Source organism: Symphalangus syndactylus, chromosome 6 (genome assembly GCF_028878055.3).
Source record: "Symphalangus syndactylus isolate Jambi chromosome 6, NHGRI_mSymSyn1-v2.1_pri, whole genome shotgun sequence".
NCBI lineage: Eukaryota > Metazoa > Chordata > Mammalia > Primates > Hylobatidae > Symphalangus > Symphalangus syndactylus.
In genome coordinates this window covers 46,281,819-46,301,554 of record NC_072428.2, presented here as the reverse complement: position 1 = coordinate 46,301,554, position 19,736 = coordinate 46,281,819, and the positions used below count along the sequence as shown (strand labels likewise).

At 38.5% G+C, this 19,736-nt stretch overlaps 1 protein-coding gene across 6 annotated transcripts in view; it reads right to left on the bottom strand.

Annotated features, from left to right (window-relative positions):
* SBF2 (SET binding factor 2) overlaps window positions 1-19,736 on the bottom strand; it is a 546,228-nt gene that overhangs the window by 209,084 nt on the left and 317,408 nt on the right. For 5 of the 6 annotated variants that reach the window (XM_055282428.2, XM_055282429.2, XM_063641080.1 and 2 more), the window contains exons 12-13: window positions 14,305-14,433; window positions 11,392-11,490 (exon numbers count right to left, since the gene is read on the bottom strand). In XM_055282428.2, coding sequence (XP_055138403.1) covers window positions 11,392-11,490; window positions 14,305-14,433 — 228 coding nt within the window. The remainder of the gene's footprint in view (window positions 1-11,391; window positions 11,491-14,304; window positions 14,434-19,736) is intronic. The other variant, XM_055282430.2, reaches the window with a different exon arrangement.

The window sequence follows — 19,736 nt, the reverse complement described above, 5'->3', positions numbered from 1 at the left end:
TGGCACTAATAGGTACTTAACGAATAGAATTTATTAAATTAAATGAAATATAATTAGATTGTGAAAAAAATTTCCAATAAGGCCCACGAAATGTAGAAGACATTTGAAGGGCTCTTACCTAGTAATATAATCTCTTAATAATAATACTTCATGATGATCACTTTTAAAGTGTCAATTTTAAAGGATAGGGATTGTCTGTGTTTTTGTTTGTTTGATTGTTTTTGTTTTTGTTTTTGAGACAGGGTCTCACTTTATCACAAAGGCTGAAGTGTGGTGGCAGGATTTCGGCTCAATGCAGCCTCAACCTTCTGGGCTCAAGCCTCGACCTCCTGGGCCGAAGCGAGTGGATCCCTTGAGCCCAGGAGTTCCAGATCAGCCTGGGCAACACGGTGAAACTCCATCTCTACCAAAAAATACAAAAAAATTAGCTGGGTGTGGTGGCATATGTCTGTAGTCCCAGCTACTCAGGAGGCTGAGGTAGGAGGATTGCTGGAGCCCAGGAGGTCGAGGCTGCAGTGAGCAGAGATTGTGCCACTGCACTCCAGCCTGGGCAATACAGTGAGACCTTGTCTCAAACAAACAAAAAGAACAACATGTAAAGTCAACTACTGGAAACATCATTTTTTCCAATTGGAGACGATCCAGCCTTACAGTGAAAGAACACAGGCTTAGGAAATGAAGAGATGAAAATTCCTAATTTAAAATCTGGATTTAATCACTCAAGAGTCATATGATTCTGAGCCAATTAGCCCCACTAAAATGGGGATAATGACACCTGCCTTACATTGTCGTTATGAGGATGAGAGATAATTGTATGTAAAGTGCTTAATCCTATGCCTGGCACAATATAGCTAACTGTGCTCTCATGCAGACACTGAAGATTCTGAAAGCCAAAGTGGGCCATCTCCTGCATCATCAACTGGGCATGGAAAGAAAAGCAGTATATTTATATATGAACCCAATATTTATTATTATCATAATAGGTCAAAAGAAATTTCTCATATGATCATGCTGTAATTACTTCTACACAGCCACTGTAAGTGGCAAAGACGAGCACACAAGTTTTCCTTCTAACAGAATTCTACCAGATTTCTTTTTTAAGTTTTAGTATACTAATCAGGAAACACATTTATTGTATCAGGCATAGTTATAAATAACTAAAAATGTGATCAGTCAATAAATTCAAGTAACAGATCTTGGCATGCAAGTTGCCAGAAAAATAATTTATTTATACTTTTGCTAAACCAATATTATGATTTAATGTGTGATGTATTTAGAAATCTGAAAATATTGCTTCTTAGTAAAGAAGCTAATAATCTACAAGTAACAGTCAATTAAAGTACTTCTGTGTTAAGTAATTTAAAATTGAAATTAAATTTATTTATTTTTTTTTTTTTGAGACAGGGTCTTGCTCTGTTGCCCAGGCTGGAGTACAGTGGCTCAATCATAGCTTACTGCAGTCTCAAACTCCTTGGCTGAACTCCTGGGCTCAAGCAATCCTCCTACCTCAGTCTCCTGAACAGGCAGGACTACAGGTGTCCATCACCACATGTAATTTTTTTTTTTTTTTTCAAGACAGAGTCTTGCTCTGTCACCTAGGCTAGATGCAGTGGCGTGATCTCAGCTCACTGCAACCTCTACCTCCCAGGTTCAAGCAGTTCTCCTGCCTCAGCCTCCCAAATGGTTGGGATTAGAGGCATGTGCCACCATGACCAGCTAATTTTTGTATTTTTAGTAGAGACGGCATTTCACCATGTTGGACAGGCTAGTCTTGAACTCCTGACCTCAAGTGATCTGCCCGCCTCAGCCTCCCAAATGCTGGGATTACAGGCATGAGCCACCATACCCAGCCTCTTGTAATTTAAAAAAAAAAAAAAATTTGTAGAGATGGAGTCTCACTATATTACCCAAGCTGGTCTTGAACTCCTAGCCCTAAGCGATCCTCCTGCCTCGGCCTCCCAAAGTGCTGAGATCACAGGCATGAGCCATCACACTCAGCCTAAATTCATCTTTTAACAGGCACAAGAAATGTTATGGCTAATTATTTCTGCATGTGTTAGTAATATTACTGTTCCCTTAATATTACTGGCAGACCATATCTATTTCCAGAATTTATAATGAACCACTAGCAATCGATAACAAAGAACTTAAGAATTTTTTTTTTTTTTTTTGAGACGTTGTCTCACTCTGTTGCCCAGGCTGGAGTGCAGTGGCGAGATCTCGGTTTACTGCAAGCTCCGCCTCCTAGGTTCACGCCATTCTCCTGCCTCAGCCTCCTGAGTTACTGGGACTACAGGAGCCTGACAGCGGTGCGCAGCTAATTTTTTGTATTTTTAGTAGAGATGGGGTTTCACCGTGGTCTTGATCTCCTGACCTCGTGATCCACCCGCCTCGGCCTCCCAAAGTGCTGGGATTACAGGCGTGAGCCACCGTGCCTGGCAAGAATTTTCTATTTACCAAAATTTAGATAAGCATAATTCATAAAAGATGGATTTTTTTGTTTTAATATGAAACCTCTGAACTTTACTTTGTTCTTTCAAAAAAGTATTTATTCCCTCAAAGAAATATCATATTCTAAATGTAGAACTTAAAACTCAGAAATAATGGAATAACATAAAGAAACGAGCTGGGCACGGTGGCTCACGCCTGTAATCCCAGCACTTTGGGAGGCTGAGGCGGGCGGATCATGAGGTCAGGGGATCGACACCATGGTGAAACCCCGTCTCTACTAAAACTACAAAAAATTAGCCGGTGTGGTGGCGGGCGCCTGTAGTCCCAGTTACTCGGAGAGGCTGAGGCAGGAGAATGGCGTGAACCCGGGAGGCGGAGCTTGCAGCGAGCCGAGATTGCGCCACTGCACTCCAGCCTGGGCAATAGAGCGAGACTCTGTCTCAAAAAAAAAAAAAAAAAAGAAACGAATGTTTTAGTATCCCTGCTTGTATCCAATTGGTTCTCAAATTTAAAATGAATGTGACAAAGCACTGACTAATAATCCAGTGTCCAAAAAGGTCCATCTAGTCAAATCACTAAATTAAACAATACCTGTTGTGAGTCAAGATACTGACCCTGAATTCTTCTTCACTATTTCCTTAAAAATACATCTTCCCCAGAAGCTAAATAAGTGGTACTCATTAAAGCTGGCAACAATAGACACCGAGGACTACTAGACAGGGGAGGAAAGGAGTAGGGAAAGGGATGAAAAGTGACTACTGGGTACTCTGCTCAGTGCCTGGGTGATGGCATCAATCGTACCCTAAACCTCAGCATCACACACTAAGCCCAGCAAACAAATCTGCACATGTGCCCCCTAAATCTAAAATAAAAGTTGAAATTATTTAAAAAACGTTTGAAATAGGCAAAAACAAAAGTTTACTTGATTTATAATTTAATTTCTCTTATTTTTTCAAGAGATACACAACCAATAACCACCATCTTATTAGTAAGATTTTAATGTTCAATTCTATATTTCCCTTATGAAAAGACTAATGAGAAAATGTATAACCATTATTATATTTTAATCTTTGGATGCCAATATTATCTTTAAATCAATGATATGGCTCTAAATTTAGATCGGTTGAGTTGTCTTTGCAGAAGTTATTTGCTATACAGATAAAGTATATGTTAGAACCACAAATTAAAAGAAAATTTCTACTTTGACAATGTTTAGATTAGAAACAGTATAGAATGTTACATTTCTGTCTTCCAGAATATTTTTTTGTTTACTAAAGTCAGGACCTAATCGTAATAAAAAAAATTACATCTTCCCTCAACTTTTCCCTGGAGAACTATAGTTCCCACTTACTGTACTTTTCTTAGGACTCAAAACTTCACAGCAGGAGAAATAAGGAACACTCATTAGCCCAAACCCATTTTTCCGTATGAATATAATCTCTCATTTTATGCTCTTTTCTTTCCTGGTGTTCAAATAGTTATTTCACACTTTACCACATCCGAATCCTTTTAATTTATTGCATTTCCTCTATCCATGGAATATTTTCATCCTTGTGTTTCTGTGGTCACTTGCCAATTTGCTTTTTTTCTTTTAGCTTTTTGCTCCCTCTGTTCAAAACAATGCAACTCCTGACCAGCTGACAACCGCGGTGCCAAGCCAAAGCAGAGGACACTGGTCAGTTCTGTCTGAGGTGGTTCTGGTCTCCAGTGAGTCTAATCTTTATGTCTTACAAGAGACCCAAATGAAAACCATAATGAGGGCAAACGACAAACTGGAAAAAATTGTGACTAACATGTTTTCATAATACACTGACTGACAGGAAAATTACTTTGAAAAATGTGGTCTATTTTGATATACAGTACCAACTGTAATATCTCCTAATTTACAATCCAGAGCAAAAAAACTATCACAGAAAGAGGAAGCTTTCTAGTTCTGTGAACAAAATACTTTATTTAACAGTATATTTTTAAAATTAATGACTGTCTAAATAGAGAGGATCATGGCAGACGGGAGGCAGGACTAGATTGCAGCTCCAGACAGAGCAGCATGTGGAGGATTGCATTGTGAGTTTCAGCTCCAGATCAACTGCAAGAACAAACCAGCAATCTGGAGAGGACCCACAGATCCTCAGAAGGAAGTGAACTGCTCCTGTGGGACTCTGGAGACACCCCAAATACTGTCAGTGCCCCAACTGCGTAAGTGGGAAAGGGAGACCCTCCTCTCCCGAACACACACCGGAGAAGCTGAAGGTCTGCTTGTGGGCGAAGTTTCCGACTTTACCTAAAGCTGAGTCAAGTTAGAGAACCAAGTGAAACACAGCGGTAGAGAAAGCAGCAGAAAGGCCCTGGGAGCTTGCTGGGTCCCAAAGCAGCCCATTCCTGCCTGGCACCACAGGGATCCCTTGGGAGGGTGGCCAGAGGAGCAGCGGGTAAAACTCCACAGGGAGAAGTAATTCTCTAGCTGACTTTGTAACTATTTGAATGGGGTAAGAAGCCCGGGGGGTAGTGGGGGGCTGCAAATCCAGGTTGCAGACTTCACAGGCAGGGGAAGAACTAAAGCACTTTTCTTTCACAGCTGGGAGGCGGATAGCCTCGGGCAAGTTTTCAAGCCCGTCTGGCAGCCCGTCTTGCCCTCTGCCTGGAAACAGACTCAGGGCTACTGGGGGGCACAGTGGGAGAGAAACTGGCCCTTCTGTTTGCGTGGGAGCTGGGTAAGGCCTGTGACTGCTGGCTTTCCCCCACTTTCCTGACAACTTGCATGACTCAGCAGAGGGAGCCATAATCTCCCTAGGTACACAACTCCAGTGACCTGAGAACCTCACCCCCATCCCCCACAGCAGCCACATCAAGACCCGCCCAAAGAGAATCTGAGCTCAGGCCTAGCTCAGTCCCAGCCTGATGGTCCTTCCCTATCCACCCTGGTAGCAGAAGACAAAGGGCATATAATCTTGGGAGTTCAAGGGCTCTGCCCACCGCTGGTCCCTCTCCACACTACTACACCTGATGCTTTGTGGAAGGCACCACCTCCTGACAGGAGGCCAACCAGCACAGAAACAGAGCATTAAACCACCAAAGCTGTGGGCCCTCATGGAGTTCACTGCACCCTCCGCCACCTCCACCGGAACAGGCACTGGTATCCACAGCTGAGAGACCCATAGACTGTTCACATCACAAGACTCTTGTGCAGACAATCCCCAGTACCAGCAGCCTGGAGCTGGGTAGCCTTGCTGGGTGGCTAGATCCAGAAGAGAGACAACAATCACTGCAGTTTGGCTCACAGGGAGTCACATCCATAGGAAAAGAAGGAGAGAGTACTACACCAAGGGAACACTCTGTGGGACAAAATAATCTGAACAACGGCCTTCAGCCCTAGACCTTCCCTCTGATAGAGCTTACCCAAATAAGAAGGAACCAGAAAACCAACCCTGGTAATATGACAAAACAAGGCTCTTCAACATCCCCCCAAAAAATCACACTAGTTCACTAGTAATGGATCCAAACCAAGAAGAAATCCCCGATTACCTGAAAAAGAACTCAGGAGGTTAGTTACTAAGCTAATCAGGGAGGGAGCAGAGAAAGGCGAAGCCCAATGCAAGGAAATCCAAAAAATGATACAAGAAGTGAATGGAGAAATATTCATAGAAATAGATAGCTTAAAGAGAAAACAATAAAAAATTCAGGAAACTTTGGACACACTTTTAGAAATGGGAAATGCTCTGGAAAGTCTCAGCAATAGAACTGAACAAGTAGAAGAAAGAAATTCAGAGCTGGAAGACAAGGTCTTTGAATTAACCTAATCCAACAAAGACAAAGAAAAAAGAGTAAGACAATATGAACAAAGCCTCCAAGAAGTCTGGGATTATATTAAATGACCAAACCTAAGAATAATCACTGTATCTGAGGAAGAAGATAATTCTAAAAGCCTGGAAAATGTATTTGGGGGAATAATTGAGGAAAACTTCTCTGGCCTTCCAGGAGACCTAGACATCCAAATACAAGAAGCACAAAGAACACCTGGAAATTCATTGCAAAAAGATCTTCGCCTAGGCACATTGTCATCAGGTTATTCAAAGTTAAGACGAAGGAAAGAATCTTAAGAGCTATGAGACAGAAGCAACAGGTAACCTATAAAGAAAAACCTATCAGAGTAACAGCAGATTTCTCAGCAGAAACTCTACAAACTAGAAGAGATTGGAGCCCTATCTTCAGCCTCCTCAAACAAAACAATTATCAGCCAAAAATTTTGTATCCAGTGAAACTAAACATCATATACGAAAGAAAGATAGTCATTTTTCAGACAAACAAATGCTGAAAGAATTTGCCATTACCAAACCACCACTACAAGAACTGCTAAAAGGAGCTCTAAATCTTGAAACAAATCCTGGAAACACATCAAAACAGAACCTCTTTAAAGCATAAATCATACAGGACCTATAAAACAAAAATACAAGTTAAAAAGCAAAAACAAAAAACAAAACCAAAGCCCACAGGCAACGAAGAGCATGATGAAAGCAACAGTACCTCACATTTCAATACTAACATTGAATGTCATTGAATGGAAATGACCTGAATGCTCCACTTAAAAGATACAGAACTGAAGAATGGATAAGAACTCACCAATCAACTATCTGCTGCCTTCAGGAGACTCACACCTAACACATAAGGACTCACATAAACTTAAGGTAAAGGGGTGGAAAAAGGCATTTCATGCAAATGGACGCCAAAAGCGAGCAGGGGTAGCTATTCTTTTTAGTTGTTTTTTGTTTTGTTTTGTTTTGTTTGAGATAGAGTCCTGCTCTGACATTCAGGCTGGCATACAGTGGTGCGATCTTGGCTTACTGCAACCTCTGCCTCTCAGGTTCAAGTGATTTTCCTGCCTCAGCTTCCCAAGTAGCTGTGATTACAGGCACTCATCACCATGCCTGGGGAATTTTTGTATTTTTAGTAGAGACGGGGTTTCACCATGTTGGCAAGGCTGGTCTCAAACTCCTGACGTCAGGTGATCCTCCTGCCTTGGCCTCCCAAAGTGCTGGGATTACAGGTGTACGACACCATGCCTGGCTGGGTAGCTATTCTTATATCAGACAAAACAAACTGTAAAGCAACAGTGGTTAAAAAAGACAAAGGGGCACAGTATATAATGCTAAAGGCCTTCTCCAGCAGGAAAATATCACAATCCTAAACATATATGCACCTAATACTGGAGCTCCCAAATTTATAAAACAATTACTAATAGACCTAAGAAATGAGATAGACAGCAACACAATAATAGTGGGGGACTTCAATACTCCACTGACAGCATTAGACAGGTCATCAAGACAGAAAGTCAATAAAGAAACAATGGATTTAAACTATATCTTGGAACAAATGGACTTAATGGATATATACAGAACATTTCATCCAACTACCGCAGAATACCCATTCTATTCAACAGCACATGGAACTTTCTCCAAGATAGACCATATCATAGGACATAAAACAAGCCTCAATAAATTTAAGAAAACTGAAATTTTACCAAGCACTCTCTCAAACCACAGTGTAATAAAACAGGAAATCGACACCAAAAGGAACCTTCAAAACCATGCAAATACATAGAATTTAAATAACCTTCTCCTGAATGAGCATTCAGTCAAAAACGAAATCAAGATGGAAATTAAAAAATTCTTCCAGCTGAATGACAATAATGACACAACCTATCAGAACCTCTGGGATACAGCAAAGGCAGTGCTAAGAGGAAAGTTCATAGCCCTAAATGCCTACATCAAAAAGTCTGAAAGAGCACAAACAGACAATCTAAGGTCATACCTCAAGGAACTAGAGAAACAAGAACAAACCAAATCTAAACCCAGCAGAAGAAAGGACATAACCAAGATCAGAGCAGAACTAAATGAAACTGAAACAAAAAAAAATTACAAAAGATAAATGAAACAAAAAGCTGGTTCTTTGAAAAGATAAATAAAATTGATAGACTATTAGCAAGATTAACCAAGAAAAGAAGACAGAAAATCCAAATAATCTCACTAAGAAATGAAACTGGAGATATTATACCTGCACCACTGAAATACAAAGGATCATTCAAGGCAACACCTTTACACATAAACTAGAAAACCTAGAAGAGACTGATACATTCCTGGAAAAATACAACCCTCCTAGCTTAAATCAGGAAGAATTAGATACCCTGAACAGACCGATAACAAGCAGCAAAATTGAAATAGTAATTAAAAAATTACCAACAAAAAAAAGTCGAGGACCAGATGGATTCACAGCAGAATTCTACCAGACATTCAATGAAACACTGGTACCAATCCTTTTGGCACTATTCCACAAGATACAGAAAGAAGGAACTCTCCCTAATTTATTCTATGAAGCCAGCATCACCCTAATACCCAAACCAGGAAAGGACATAACCAAAAAAGAAAACTACAGACTAATATCCTTGATGAACACAGATGCTAAAATCCTTAACAAAATACTAGCTAACCAAATCCAACAACATATCAAAAAGATAATCCACCATGATCAAGTGGGTTTCATACCAGGGATGCAGGGATAGTTTAACATACAAGCCAATAAATGTGATATACCACATAAACAAAATTGAAAACAAAAATCACATAATCATTTCAATAGATGCAGACAATGCACTAGACAAAATTTAGCATCCCTTTATGATTAAAACTCTCAGCAAAACTGGCATATGAGGGACATACCTTAATGTAATAAAAGCCATCTATAACAAACCCACAGTCAACACAATACTGAATTGGGTAAAGTTGAAAGCATTCCCTCTGAGAACTGGAACAAGACAAGGATGCCCACTCTCACCACTCCTTTTCAACATAGTACTGGAAGTCCTAGCCAGAACAATCAGACAAGAGAAAGAAATAAAGGGCATCTAAATCAGTAAAGAAGAAGTAAAACTGTCACTGTTTGCTGACGGTATAATCATTTACCTTGAAAACCCTAAGGACTCCTCTAGAAAGCTCTTAGAACTGATAAAAGAATTCAGCAAAGTTTCTGGATACAAGATTAATGTACACAAATCAGAAGCTCTTCTATAAACAAACAGTGACCAAGCAGAGAACCAAATCAAGAACTCAACCCATTTACAATAGCTGCAAAAAAGTTAAAATACTTAGTAATATATTTAACAAAGGAGTTGAAAGACCACTACATGGAAAACTACAAAACACTGCTGAAAAAAATCACAGACGATGCAAACAAATGGAAACACATCCCATGCTCATGGATGGGTAGAACCAATATTGTGAAAATGGCCATACCACTGAAAGCAATCTACAAATTCAATGCAACCCCCATCGGAATACCATCATCACTCTTCACAGAATTAGAAAAAACAATTCTAAAATTCATATGGAACCAAAAAAGAGCCCGCATAGCCAAAGCAAGACTAAGCAAAAAGAACAAATTTGGAGGCATCACACTACCTGATTTCAAACTATACTATAAGGCCATAGTCATCAAAACAGCATGGTACTGGTATAAAAACATAGACCAATGGAACAGAATAGAGAACCCAGAAATAAACCCAAATACTTACAGCCAACTGATCTTTGACAAAGCAAACAAAAACATAAAGCGGGGAAAGGACATCCTTTTCAACAAATGGTGCTGGGATAATTGGTTAGCCACATGCAGGAGAATGAAACTGGATCCTCATCTCTCACATTATACAAAAATCAACTCAATATGGATTAAGGACTTAAAACCTAGGACCTGAAACTGTAAGAATTCTAGAACGTTGGAAAAACCCTTCTAGATATTGGCTTAGGCAAGGATTTCATGACCAAGAACCCACAAGCAAATGCAATAAAAACAAAGATAAATAACTGGGACCTAATTAATGAGCTTTTGCACAGCAAAAGGCACAGTTAGCAGAGTAAAGAGACAACCCACAGAGTGGGAGAAGATCTTCACAATCTATGTATCTGACAAAAGACTACTATCCAGAATCTACAACAAACTCAAACAAATCAGTAAGAAAAAAAACAATCCCATCCAAAAGTGGGCTAAGGACATGAATAGACAATTCTCAAAAGAAGATATACAAATGGCCAACAAACATATGAAAAAATGCTCAACATCACTAATGATCAGGGAAATGCAAATCAAAGCCACAGCGTGATACCATCTTACTTCTGCAAGAATGGCCATAATCAAAAGATAAAAAAACAGTAGATGTTGGAGTGGATGTGGTGAACAGGGAACACTTCTACATTGCTGGTGGGAATGTAAACTAGTACAGCTACTGTGGAAAATGATGTGGAGATTCCTTAAAGAACTAAAAGTAGAACTACCATTTGATCCAGCAATCACACTATGGAGTTTACCCAGAGGAAAAGAAGTCATTATTCGAAAAAGACACTTGCACATGCATGTTTATAGCAGCACAATTCACAATTGCAAAATCATGGAAGTAACCCAAATGTCCATCAATAAGTGGATAAAGAAACTGTGCCAAATATATATATATACATATGCATACATACACATACACATATACACACACACATACACAATGGAATACTGCGCAGCCATGAAAAGGAATGAATTAACAGCATTTGCAGTAACCCAGATGAGATAGGAGACTATTATTCTAAGTGATGTAACTCAGGGATGGAAAACCAAACATTGTATGTTCTCCCTGATACGTGGGAGCTAAGCTATGAGGACGCAAAGGCATAAGAATGATACAATAAATTTTGGGGACTTGGGGTGAAGAGTGGGAGGGAGGCGAGGGATAAAAGACTACAAATATGGTGCAGTATATACGCTCGGGTGATGAGTGCACCAAAATCTCACAAATCAACACTAAAGAACTCACTCAGGTAACCACGTACCACCTGTACCCCAATAACTTATGGAAAAATAAATAAATAAATAAAATTAATGACTGCCTAAATAAATACACTTACTTACATTTTTGAATAGTTGCTCAGCAAGTTCTCTGACATGCTTTATCATCTTCACTGGGTTATTTTCTTCAACTTTAATTCTCTCTACTTCAAAGGCTACCAACTAGGAAAAAGAATCAAATGGCAACACATCAATTCCAAAACATGCCAAATTCAAAAACTGTGATAATTTCATACAATTTGCAAGCCAAAAAAATCCAACATATACATTATTTTTAAAACAAAATATTTTAGGTTTTGGGGTTTCACCTCCATTCTGGGGTTACAGGGTCAATCAAACCCTTGAATTGTCTAGTGGTCCCTCCCTGAGGATTTAGGGCCCTATTTCTTCTAGGGAAAAGTCATTTCTGGAACTCAGAGAGACCCTGTCATTTCACAGGCCTCAGTCAGGGAAATTCAGACAGTCAGAAAGTGTCTAAACATTTCCTTAACTCACAAAACATGAACCAAATGTTCAAGTCAGGATGCTCAGACTCTAGTCCTAGCTCTGCTGACAGTGTGTGATCTGGGACAAGGCACTTAAACTCCTGAGCTTCAGTTTTCTCATCTCTAAAATAAGATGGAAGAACAAGATGACCCTTAGACTCCTTCTAGTTCTCAAACTATCTCTTTATTAACTAATTTACTGGGAGAACTGTGTGAGTTTGTATACTTAGGGTAAAGAAAAGAAGGCTGACAGGAAAAAAAAATTGTGGGAGGGTAAATAGATGGACGACAAAAATAAAAAGGTACAATATAGGATTCTTCTAGGAACTAATAGATTCACTGCATAGGCGTATAAACTATGGCTTACCTATTCTAGGCCAGGATAAAGAAAGATTGTCAAGGGCAAACATTCTTTTCATTCTAAGACATCTGTCTGATGGAAGTGTGAGGACAAGGCCATGCACAATGCAAGCTGCCTCTCAAAACCCCCATAACACCCCATTGTGGTAGGCTGCCTTAGGCTAAATGAAAACAAGGATCACTTTCCCAGGAGCAAATGCTATTTTTCAACCAAAGCATTCCCATGCAAACCACCAAAGAGGGTAGAATGAGAAATTATTTAGTTCTGATGGCTCATTTTTCTTAGGCTCTTGACTGATATATACATATGATTAACTGGCAGTCAACTAACATAAGTAAGACACCCAAAGTCACCACTGTAGGCCAAACAGAACTGGATGAACACTAACGGGTGACCCAATAGCAACCTCGGACAGAGTCCTTGCCTTATCATTGTTTCCAATCTAGCGTATATTTGTACAAACAATAAATGAATAAAAAATAAGTTACCATATAAAGTTAGAGACATAAAATGAAGCCTAATGCAGTCGAGTGGCTCTCAGAGTCAACGACTTTGGGAGAGTTTGGAAGAGATGGTGAGATAAGAGCAGAGTATGAAGAACAGAGGAGGGCACTCCAAGCAAGGGAAAGACCTACAAAAATAGAGGCTGTGGCAAGCAAGTTTTCTGCAAGTAACTAATCTTGCTTTTTAGTTGCGATGAAGCTGTCAGAGGAAGATAAATTTGAATAGAAAAGAAAGAGTATATAAACCAATGTTACTATTCATAAAGCTTCAAAGACTAACAAAATGTAGGTGCTAGAAAAGACCTTGGAGAGCATCTATTTAATCCCATAAAATATTATGTTATGAATTACTTAGTACAGAATCTAAAGGCTGATATGTTAGTAGAATCAATAACCAATCATATTATATGGTAGTATTAGAGAATCAATGACCAATAATTGATTAGAAGAAATTGTCCACCTCAGGATGTTTCCTAAATCTTAATATGCTTTGTGTTTTTAATTAAAGCATCTGATGCAGTAAACATATTCTACACAGAACTAAAACATGTGCCTCTTCTTTAAAAATTCTTACCTGTGAATACTTCAATATCTTTACAAAAAATAAAAGATCCTTCTCCTCTGAACCAAAGATATTTAAGACATTGATTCCTACCTTCTCTATATAAAAGAAAATCACCAGAAGCAAAACATGACCACTACCACGATTCTCCAATATCTTGGGTTCTAGGAGTGTTGTTCTTTTATAGATTTCAAGAAACTTTTTACATTTTTGGTTCTAATACAGTACTCTTTCAAAAACTGAAATGAGAATAATATTCTTGTTCTATCCACCAGAGTGGGCTGCTGTGAATATAGAGTTAAATGATAAAAGGAAAGATGCTTTTAAAAAAGAGCACAATAAATGCAAAACAGCATCCTTATTTTGAGTCACATCTGCCCTATTTCTCCCTTTATATGGCTAATTCCTTGAAGATAGAGACAAAAATCTGTTTTCCATAGATTTAATGTCTCTTAAGACAGGTAGAGAAATGTTGATAATTGATTAGTGAGAATGCCACAAACTTAAACTATGGCTCTATGATTCTGATAGACTAAATGTAACTCCAGTTTGAAGTAATTTCAGCTATCTTAGCTTCAAATTAGATCTTTCTCCCTAAAACACTGACAAAAGAATTACTGTATTAGGGCCTTTAAAAATAAGACTTCTATTTATACAATCACTGTTAAATTTTCAAAAATATTTTAAACAACTATTTTTTAAAATGTAATATTTTAAAATATGAGTAGCTTTTGGAGTATGAGTGGTTTTCATTTACATGGATGAATTACATAGTGGTGAATTCTGAGATTTTGGTGCACCCATCACGTGAGTAGTATACATTCTTCAATTGTTTAAAATTCAGTTGTTCAAAAATTGTATGTATTTCCAAGGCATCATAATTTTTTGTAATTTTTATAATCCACATTAAAATATCGAGATTTGATAAGCATAATAAATAACATTGGGATTATTTAATACCTAATTTATATTTGACTATATAAATATGAAAAATGTTACTTTTTACTTTTAACTACTAGTCTAATTATGTCTATAAATAATGCCTTCATTTAATAAGAACTATACCTCATCAAAGAGATCACAAGATCTATAAGGAGGACCTCTTTCTGAAACAAAACCTGCAAATGCCATTCCGTTGAGTACTTTAGTGAGGAAATCATTCTCGACCAAACCACGCTGCCCCAAGAATGCTGTCTGTGAAAAAAGAAAATGTGAAATAATAATTTGTCACTTGGTAATGGACAAATGGTCAAAACAGAAATACAATAAAAAGATCAAAGCCTATATAAATCCCTTCATGTATACATATGTGTTGTCATAAAATATATTTCTCTCAAAGAGAGTTATTCTGAAATGCTACATATATTGAAAAGAATAAAAATGAATCTGTCTACATGTCAGGAGAAGAAATCAGAAATTAACATTCAATTTTAAAAGAAAAATTGATTTAAAGTTAACATATTCTAAGACATTATGTGAGTTCCATATTATTATTAAGAACTGATATCTAACCACACAGAGATTTTATTTTATTTTATTTTATATTTTTACTTTATTTTATTTTATTTTTATTATACTTTAGGGTTTTAGGGTACATGTGCACAATGTGCAGGTTTGTTACATATGTATCCATGTGCCATGTTGATTTCCTGCACCCATTAACTCGTCATTTAGCATTAGGTGTATCTCCTAATGCTGTCCCTCCCCCCTCCCCCCACCCCACAACAGTCCCCAGAGTGTGATGTTCCCCTTCCTGTGTCCATGAGTTCTCATTGTTCAATTCCCACCTATGAGTGAGAACATGCGGTGTTTGGTTTTTTGTCCTTGCGATAGGTTACTGAGAATGATGTTTTCCAGTTTCATCCATGTCCCTACAAAGGGCACGAACTCATCATTTTTTATGGCTGCATAGTATTCCATGGTGTATATGTGCCACATTTTCTTAATCCAGTCTATTGTTGTTGGACATTTGGGTTGGTTCCAACTCTTTGCTATTGTGAATAGTGCCGCAATAAACATACGTGTGCATGTGTCTTTATAGCAGCATGATTTATAGTCCTTTGGGTATATACCCAGTAATGGGAAGGCTGGGTCAAATGGTATTTCTAGTTCGAGATCCCTGAGGAATCGCCACACTGACTTCCACAATGGTTGAACTAGTTTACAGTCCCACCAACAGTGTAAAAGTGTTCCTATTTCTCCACATCCTCTCCAGCACCTGTTGTTTCCTGCTTTTTTAATGATGGCCATTCTAACTGGTGTGAGATGGTATCTCACTGTGGTTTTGATTTGCATTTCTCTGATGGCCAGTGATGAGGAGCATTTTTGCATGTGTTTTTTGGCTGCATAAATGTCTTCTTTTGAGAAGTGTCTGTTCATGTCCTCTGCCCACTTTTTGATGGGGTTGTTTGTTTTTTTCTTGTAAATTTGTTTGAGCTCATTGTAGATTCTGGATATTAGCCCTTTGTCAGATGAGTAGGATGCAAAAATTTTCTCCCATTCTGTAGGTTGCCTGTTCACTCTGATGGTAGTTTCTTTTGCTGTGCAGAAGCTCTTTAGTTTAATGAGATCCCATTTGTCAATTTTGGCTTTTGTTGACATTGCTTTTGGTGTTTTAGACATGAAGTCCTTGCCCACGCCTATGTCCTGAATGGTATTGCCTAGGTTTTCTTGTAGGATTTTAATGGTTTTAGGTCTAACATATAAGTCTTTAATCCATCTTGAATTAATTTTTGTATAAGGTGTAAGGAAGGGATCCAGTTTCAGCTTTCTACATATGGCTAGCCAGTTTTCCCAGCACCATTTATTAAATAGGGAATCCTTTCCCCATTTCTTGTTTTTGTCAGGTTTGTCACAGATCAGATAGTTGTAGATATGCGGCATCATTTCTGAGGGCTCTGTTCTGTTCCATTGATCTATGTCTCTGTTGTGGTACCAGTACCATGCTGTTTTGGTTAATGTAGCCTTGTAGTATAGTTTAAAGTCAGGTAGTGTGATGCCTCCAGCTTTGTTCTTTTGGCTTAGGATTGACTTGGCAATGCGGGCTCTTTTTTGGTTCCATATGAACTTGAAAGTAGTTTTTTCCAATTCTGTGAAGAAAGTCATTGGTAGCTTGATGGGGATGGCATTGAATCTATAAATTACCTTGGGCAGTATGGCCATTTTCACGATATTGATTCTTCCAACCCATGAGCATGGAATGTTCTTCCATTTGTTTGTATCCTCTTTTATTTCATTGAGCAGTGGTTTGTAGTTCTCCTTGAAGAGGTCCTTCACATCCCTTGTAAGTTGGATTCCTAGGTATTTTATTCTCTTTGAAGCAATTGTGAATGGGAGTTCACTCATGATTTGCCTCTCTGTCTGTTATTGGTGTACAAGAATGCTTGTGATTTTTGTACATTAATTTTGTATCCTGAGACTTTGCTGAAGTTGCTAATCAGCTTAAGGAGATTTTGGGCTGAGACAATGGAGTTTTCTAGATATACAACCACGTCATCTGCAAACAGGGACAATTTGACTTCCTCTTTTCCTAACTGAATACCCTTTATTTCCTTCTCCTGCCTGATTGCTCTGGCCAGAACTTCCAGCACTATGTTGAATAGGAGCGGTGAGAGAGGGCATCCCTGTCTTGTGCCAGTTTTCAGAGGGAATGCTTCCAGTTTTTGCCCATTCAGTATGATATTGGCTGTGGGTTTGTCGTAGATAGCTCTTATTATTTGGAGATACGTCCCATCAATACCTAATTTATTGAGAGTTTTTAGCATGAAGCGTTGTTGAATTTTGTCAAAGGCCTTTTCTGCATCTATTGAGATAATCATGTGGTTTTTGTCTTTGGTTCTGTTTATATGCTGGATTACATTTATTGATTTGCGTATGTTGAACCAGCCTTGCATCCCAGGGATGAAGCCCACTTGATCATGGTGGATAAGCTTTTTGATGTGCTGCTGGATTCGCTTTGCCAGTATTTTATTGAGGATTTTTGCATCAATGGTCATCAAGGATATTGGTCTGAAATTCTCTTTTTTGGTTATGTCTCTGCCAAGCTTTGGTATCAAGACGATGCTGGCTTCGTAAAATGTGTTAGGGAGGATTCCCTCTTTTTCTATCGATTGGAATAGTTTCAGAAGGAATGGTACCAGTTCCTCCTTGTACCTCTGGTAGAATTCAGCTGTGAATCCATCAGGTCCTGGACTCTTTTTGGTTGGTAAGCTATTGATTATTGCCACAATTTCAGAACCTGTTATTGGTCTATTGAGAGATTCAACTTCTTTCTGGTTTATTCTTGGGAGGGTGTATTTGTCGAGGAATTTATCCATTTCTTCTAGATTTTCTAGTTTATTTGCATAGAGGTGTTTGTAGTATTCTCTGATGGTAGATTGTATTTCTGTGGGATCGGTGGTGATCTCCCCTTTTTCGTTTTTTATTGCATCTATTTGATTCTTCTCTCTTTTCTTCTTTATTAGTCTTGCTAGCGGTCTATCAATTTTGTTGATCTTTTCAAAAAACCAGCTCCTGGATTCATTAACTTTTTGAAGGGTTTTTTGTGTCTCTATTTCCTTCAGTTCTGCTCTGATTTTAGTTATTTCTAGCCTTCTGCTAGCTTTTGAATGTGTTTGCTCTTGCTTTTCTAGTTCTTTTAATTGTGATGTTAGGGTGTCAATTTTGGATCTTTCCTGCTTTCTCTTGTGGGCATTTAGTGCTATAAATTTCCCTCTACACACTGCTTTGAACGTGTCCCAGAGATTCTGGTATGTTGTGTCTTTGTTCTCGTTGGTTTCAAAGAACATCTTTATTTCTGCCTTCATTTCATTATGTACCCAATAGTCATTCAGGAGCAGGTTGTTCAGTTTCCATGTAGTTGAGCGGTTTTGAGTGAGTTTCTTAATCCTGAGTTCTAGTTTGATTGCACTGTGGTCTGAGAGACAGTTTGTTATAATTTCTGTTCTTTTACATTTGCTGAGGAGAGCTTTACTTCCAACTATGTGGTCAATTTTGGAATAGGTGTGGTGTGGTGCTGAAAAAAATGTATATTCTGTTGACTTGGGGTGGAGAGTTCTGTAGATGTCTATTAGGTCCACTTTAGGTAGAGCTGAGTTCAATTCCTGGATATCCTTGTTAACGTTCTGTCTCGTTGATCTGTCTAATGTTGACAGTGGGGTGTTAAAATCTCCCATTATTATTGTGTGGGAGTTTAAGTCCCTTTGTAGGTCACTCAGGACTTGCTTTATGAATCTGGGTGCTCCTGTGTTGGGTGCATATATATTTAGGATAGTTAGCTCTTCTTGTTGAATTGATCCCTTTACCATTATGTAATGGCCTTCTTTGTCTCTTTTGATCTTTGTTGGTTTAAAGTCTATTTTATCAGAGACTAGGATTGCAACCCCTGCCTTTTTTTGTTTTCCAGTTGCTTGATAGATCTTCCTCCATCCCTTTATTTTGAGTCTATGTGTGTCTCCTGCACATGAGATGGGTTTCCTGAATACAGCACACTGATGGGTCCTGACTCCTTATCCAGTTTGCCAGTCTGTGTCTTTTGATTGGAGCATTTAGCCCATTTACACTTAACGTTAATATTGTTATGTGTGAATCTGATCCTGTCATTATGATGTTAGTTGGTTATTTTGCTCGTTAGTTGCTATAGTTTCTTCCTAGCCTCGATGGTCTTTACAATTTGGCGTGTTTTTGCAGTGGCTGGTACCGGTTGTTCCTTTCCATGTTTAGTGCTTCCTTCAGGAGCTCTTTTAGGGCAGGCCTGGTGGTGACAAAATCACTCAGCGTTTGCTTGTCTGTAAAGTATTTTATTTCTCCTTCACTTATGAAGCTTAGTTTGGCGGGATAGGAAATTCTGGGTTGAAAATTCTTTTCTTTAAGAATGTTGAATATCGGCCCCCACTCTCTTCTGGCTTGTAGAGTTTCTGCTGAGAGATCAGCTGTTAGTCTGATGGGCTTCCTTTGTGGGTAACCCGACCTTTCTCTCTGGCTGCCCTTAACATTTTTTCCTTCATTTCAACTTTGGTGAATCTGACAATTATGTGTCTTGGAGTTGCTCTTCTCAAGGAGTATCTTTGTGGTGTTCTCTGTATTTCCTGAATCTGAATGCTGGCCTGCCTTGCTAGATTGGGGAAGTTCTCCTGGATAATATCTTGCAGAGTGTTTTCCAACTTCGTTCCATTCTCCCCATCATTTTCAGGTACACCAATCAGACGTAGTTTTGGTCTTTTCACATAGTCCCAAATTTCTTGGAGGCTTTGTTCATTTCTTTTTAATTCTTTTTTCTCTAAACTTTCCTTCTCTCTTCATTTCATTCATTTCTTTTTTTTTTTTTGAATTTCATTGTAGTCTTTTTTTTTTATTAATTTTTTTTGCATACAAAAACAATAAACATTTTCTAAAAATACATACAAACAAAAAGATGCGTATCAAACATATTAGGAAGGTTGCACATGGGAAGTCGGGGAATAGAAATGGGGGTGGGAGTTAAAATAAATGAGAGAGGG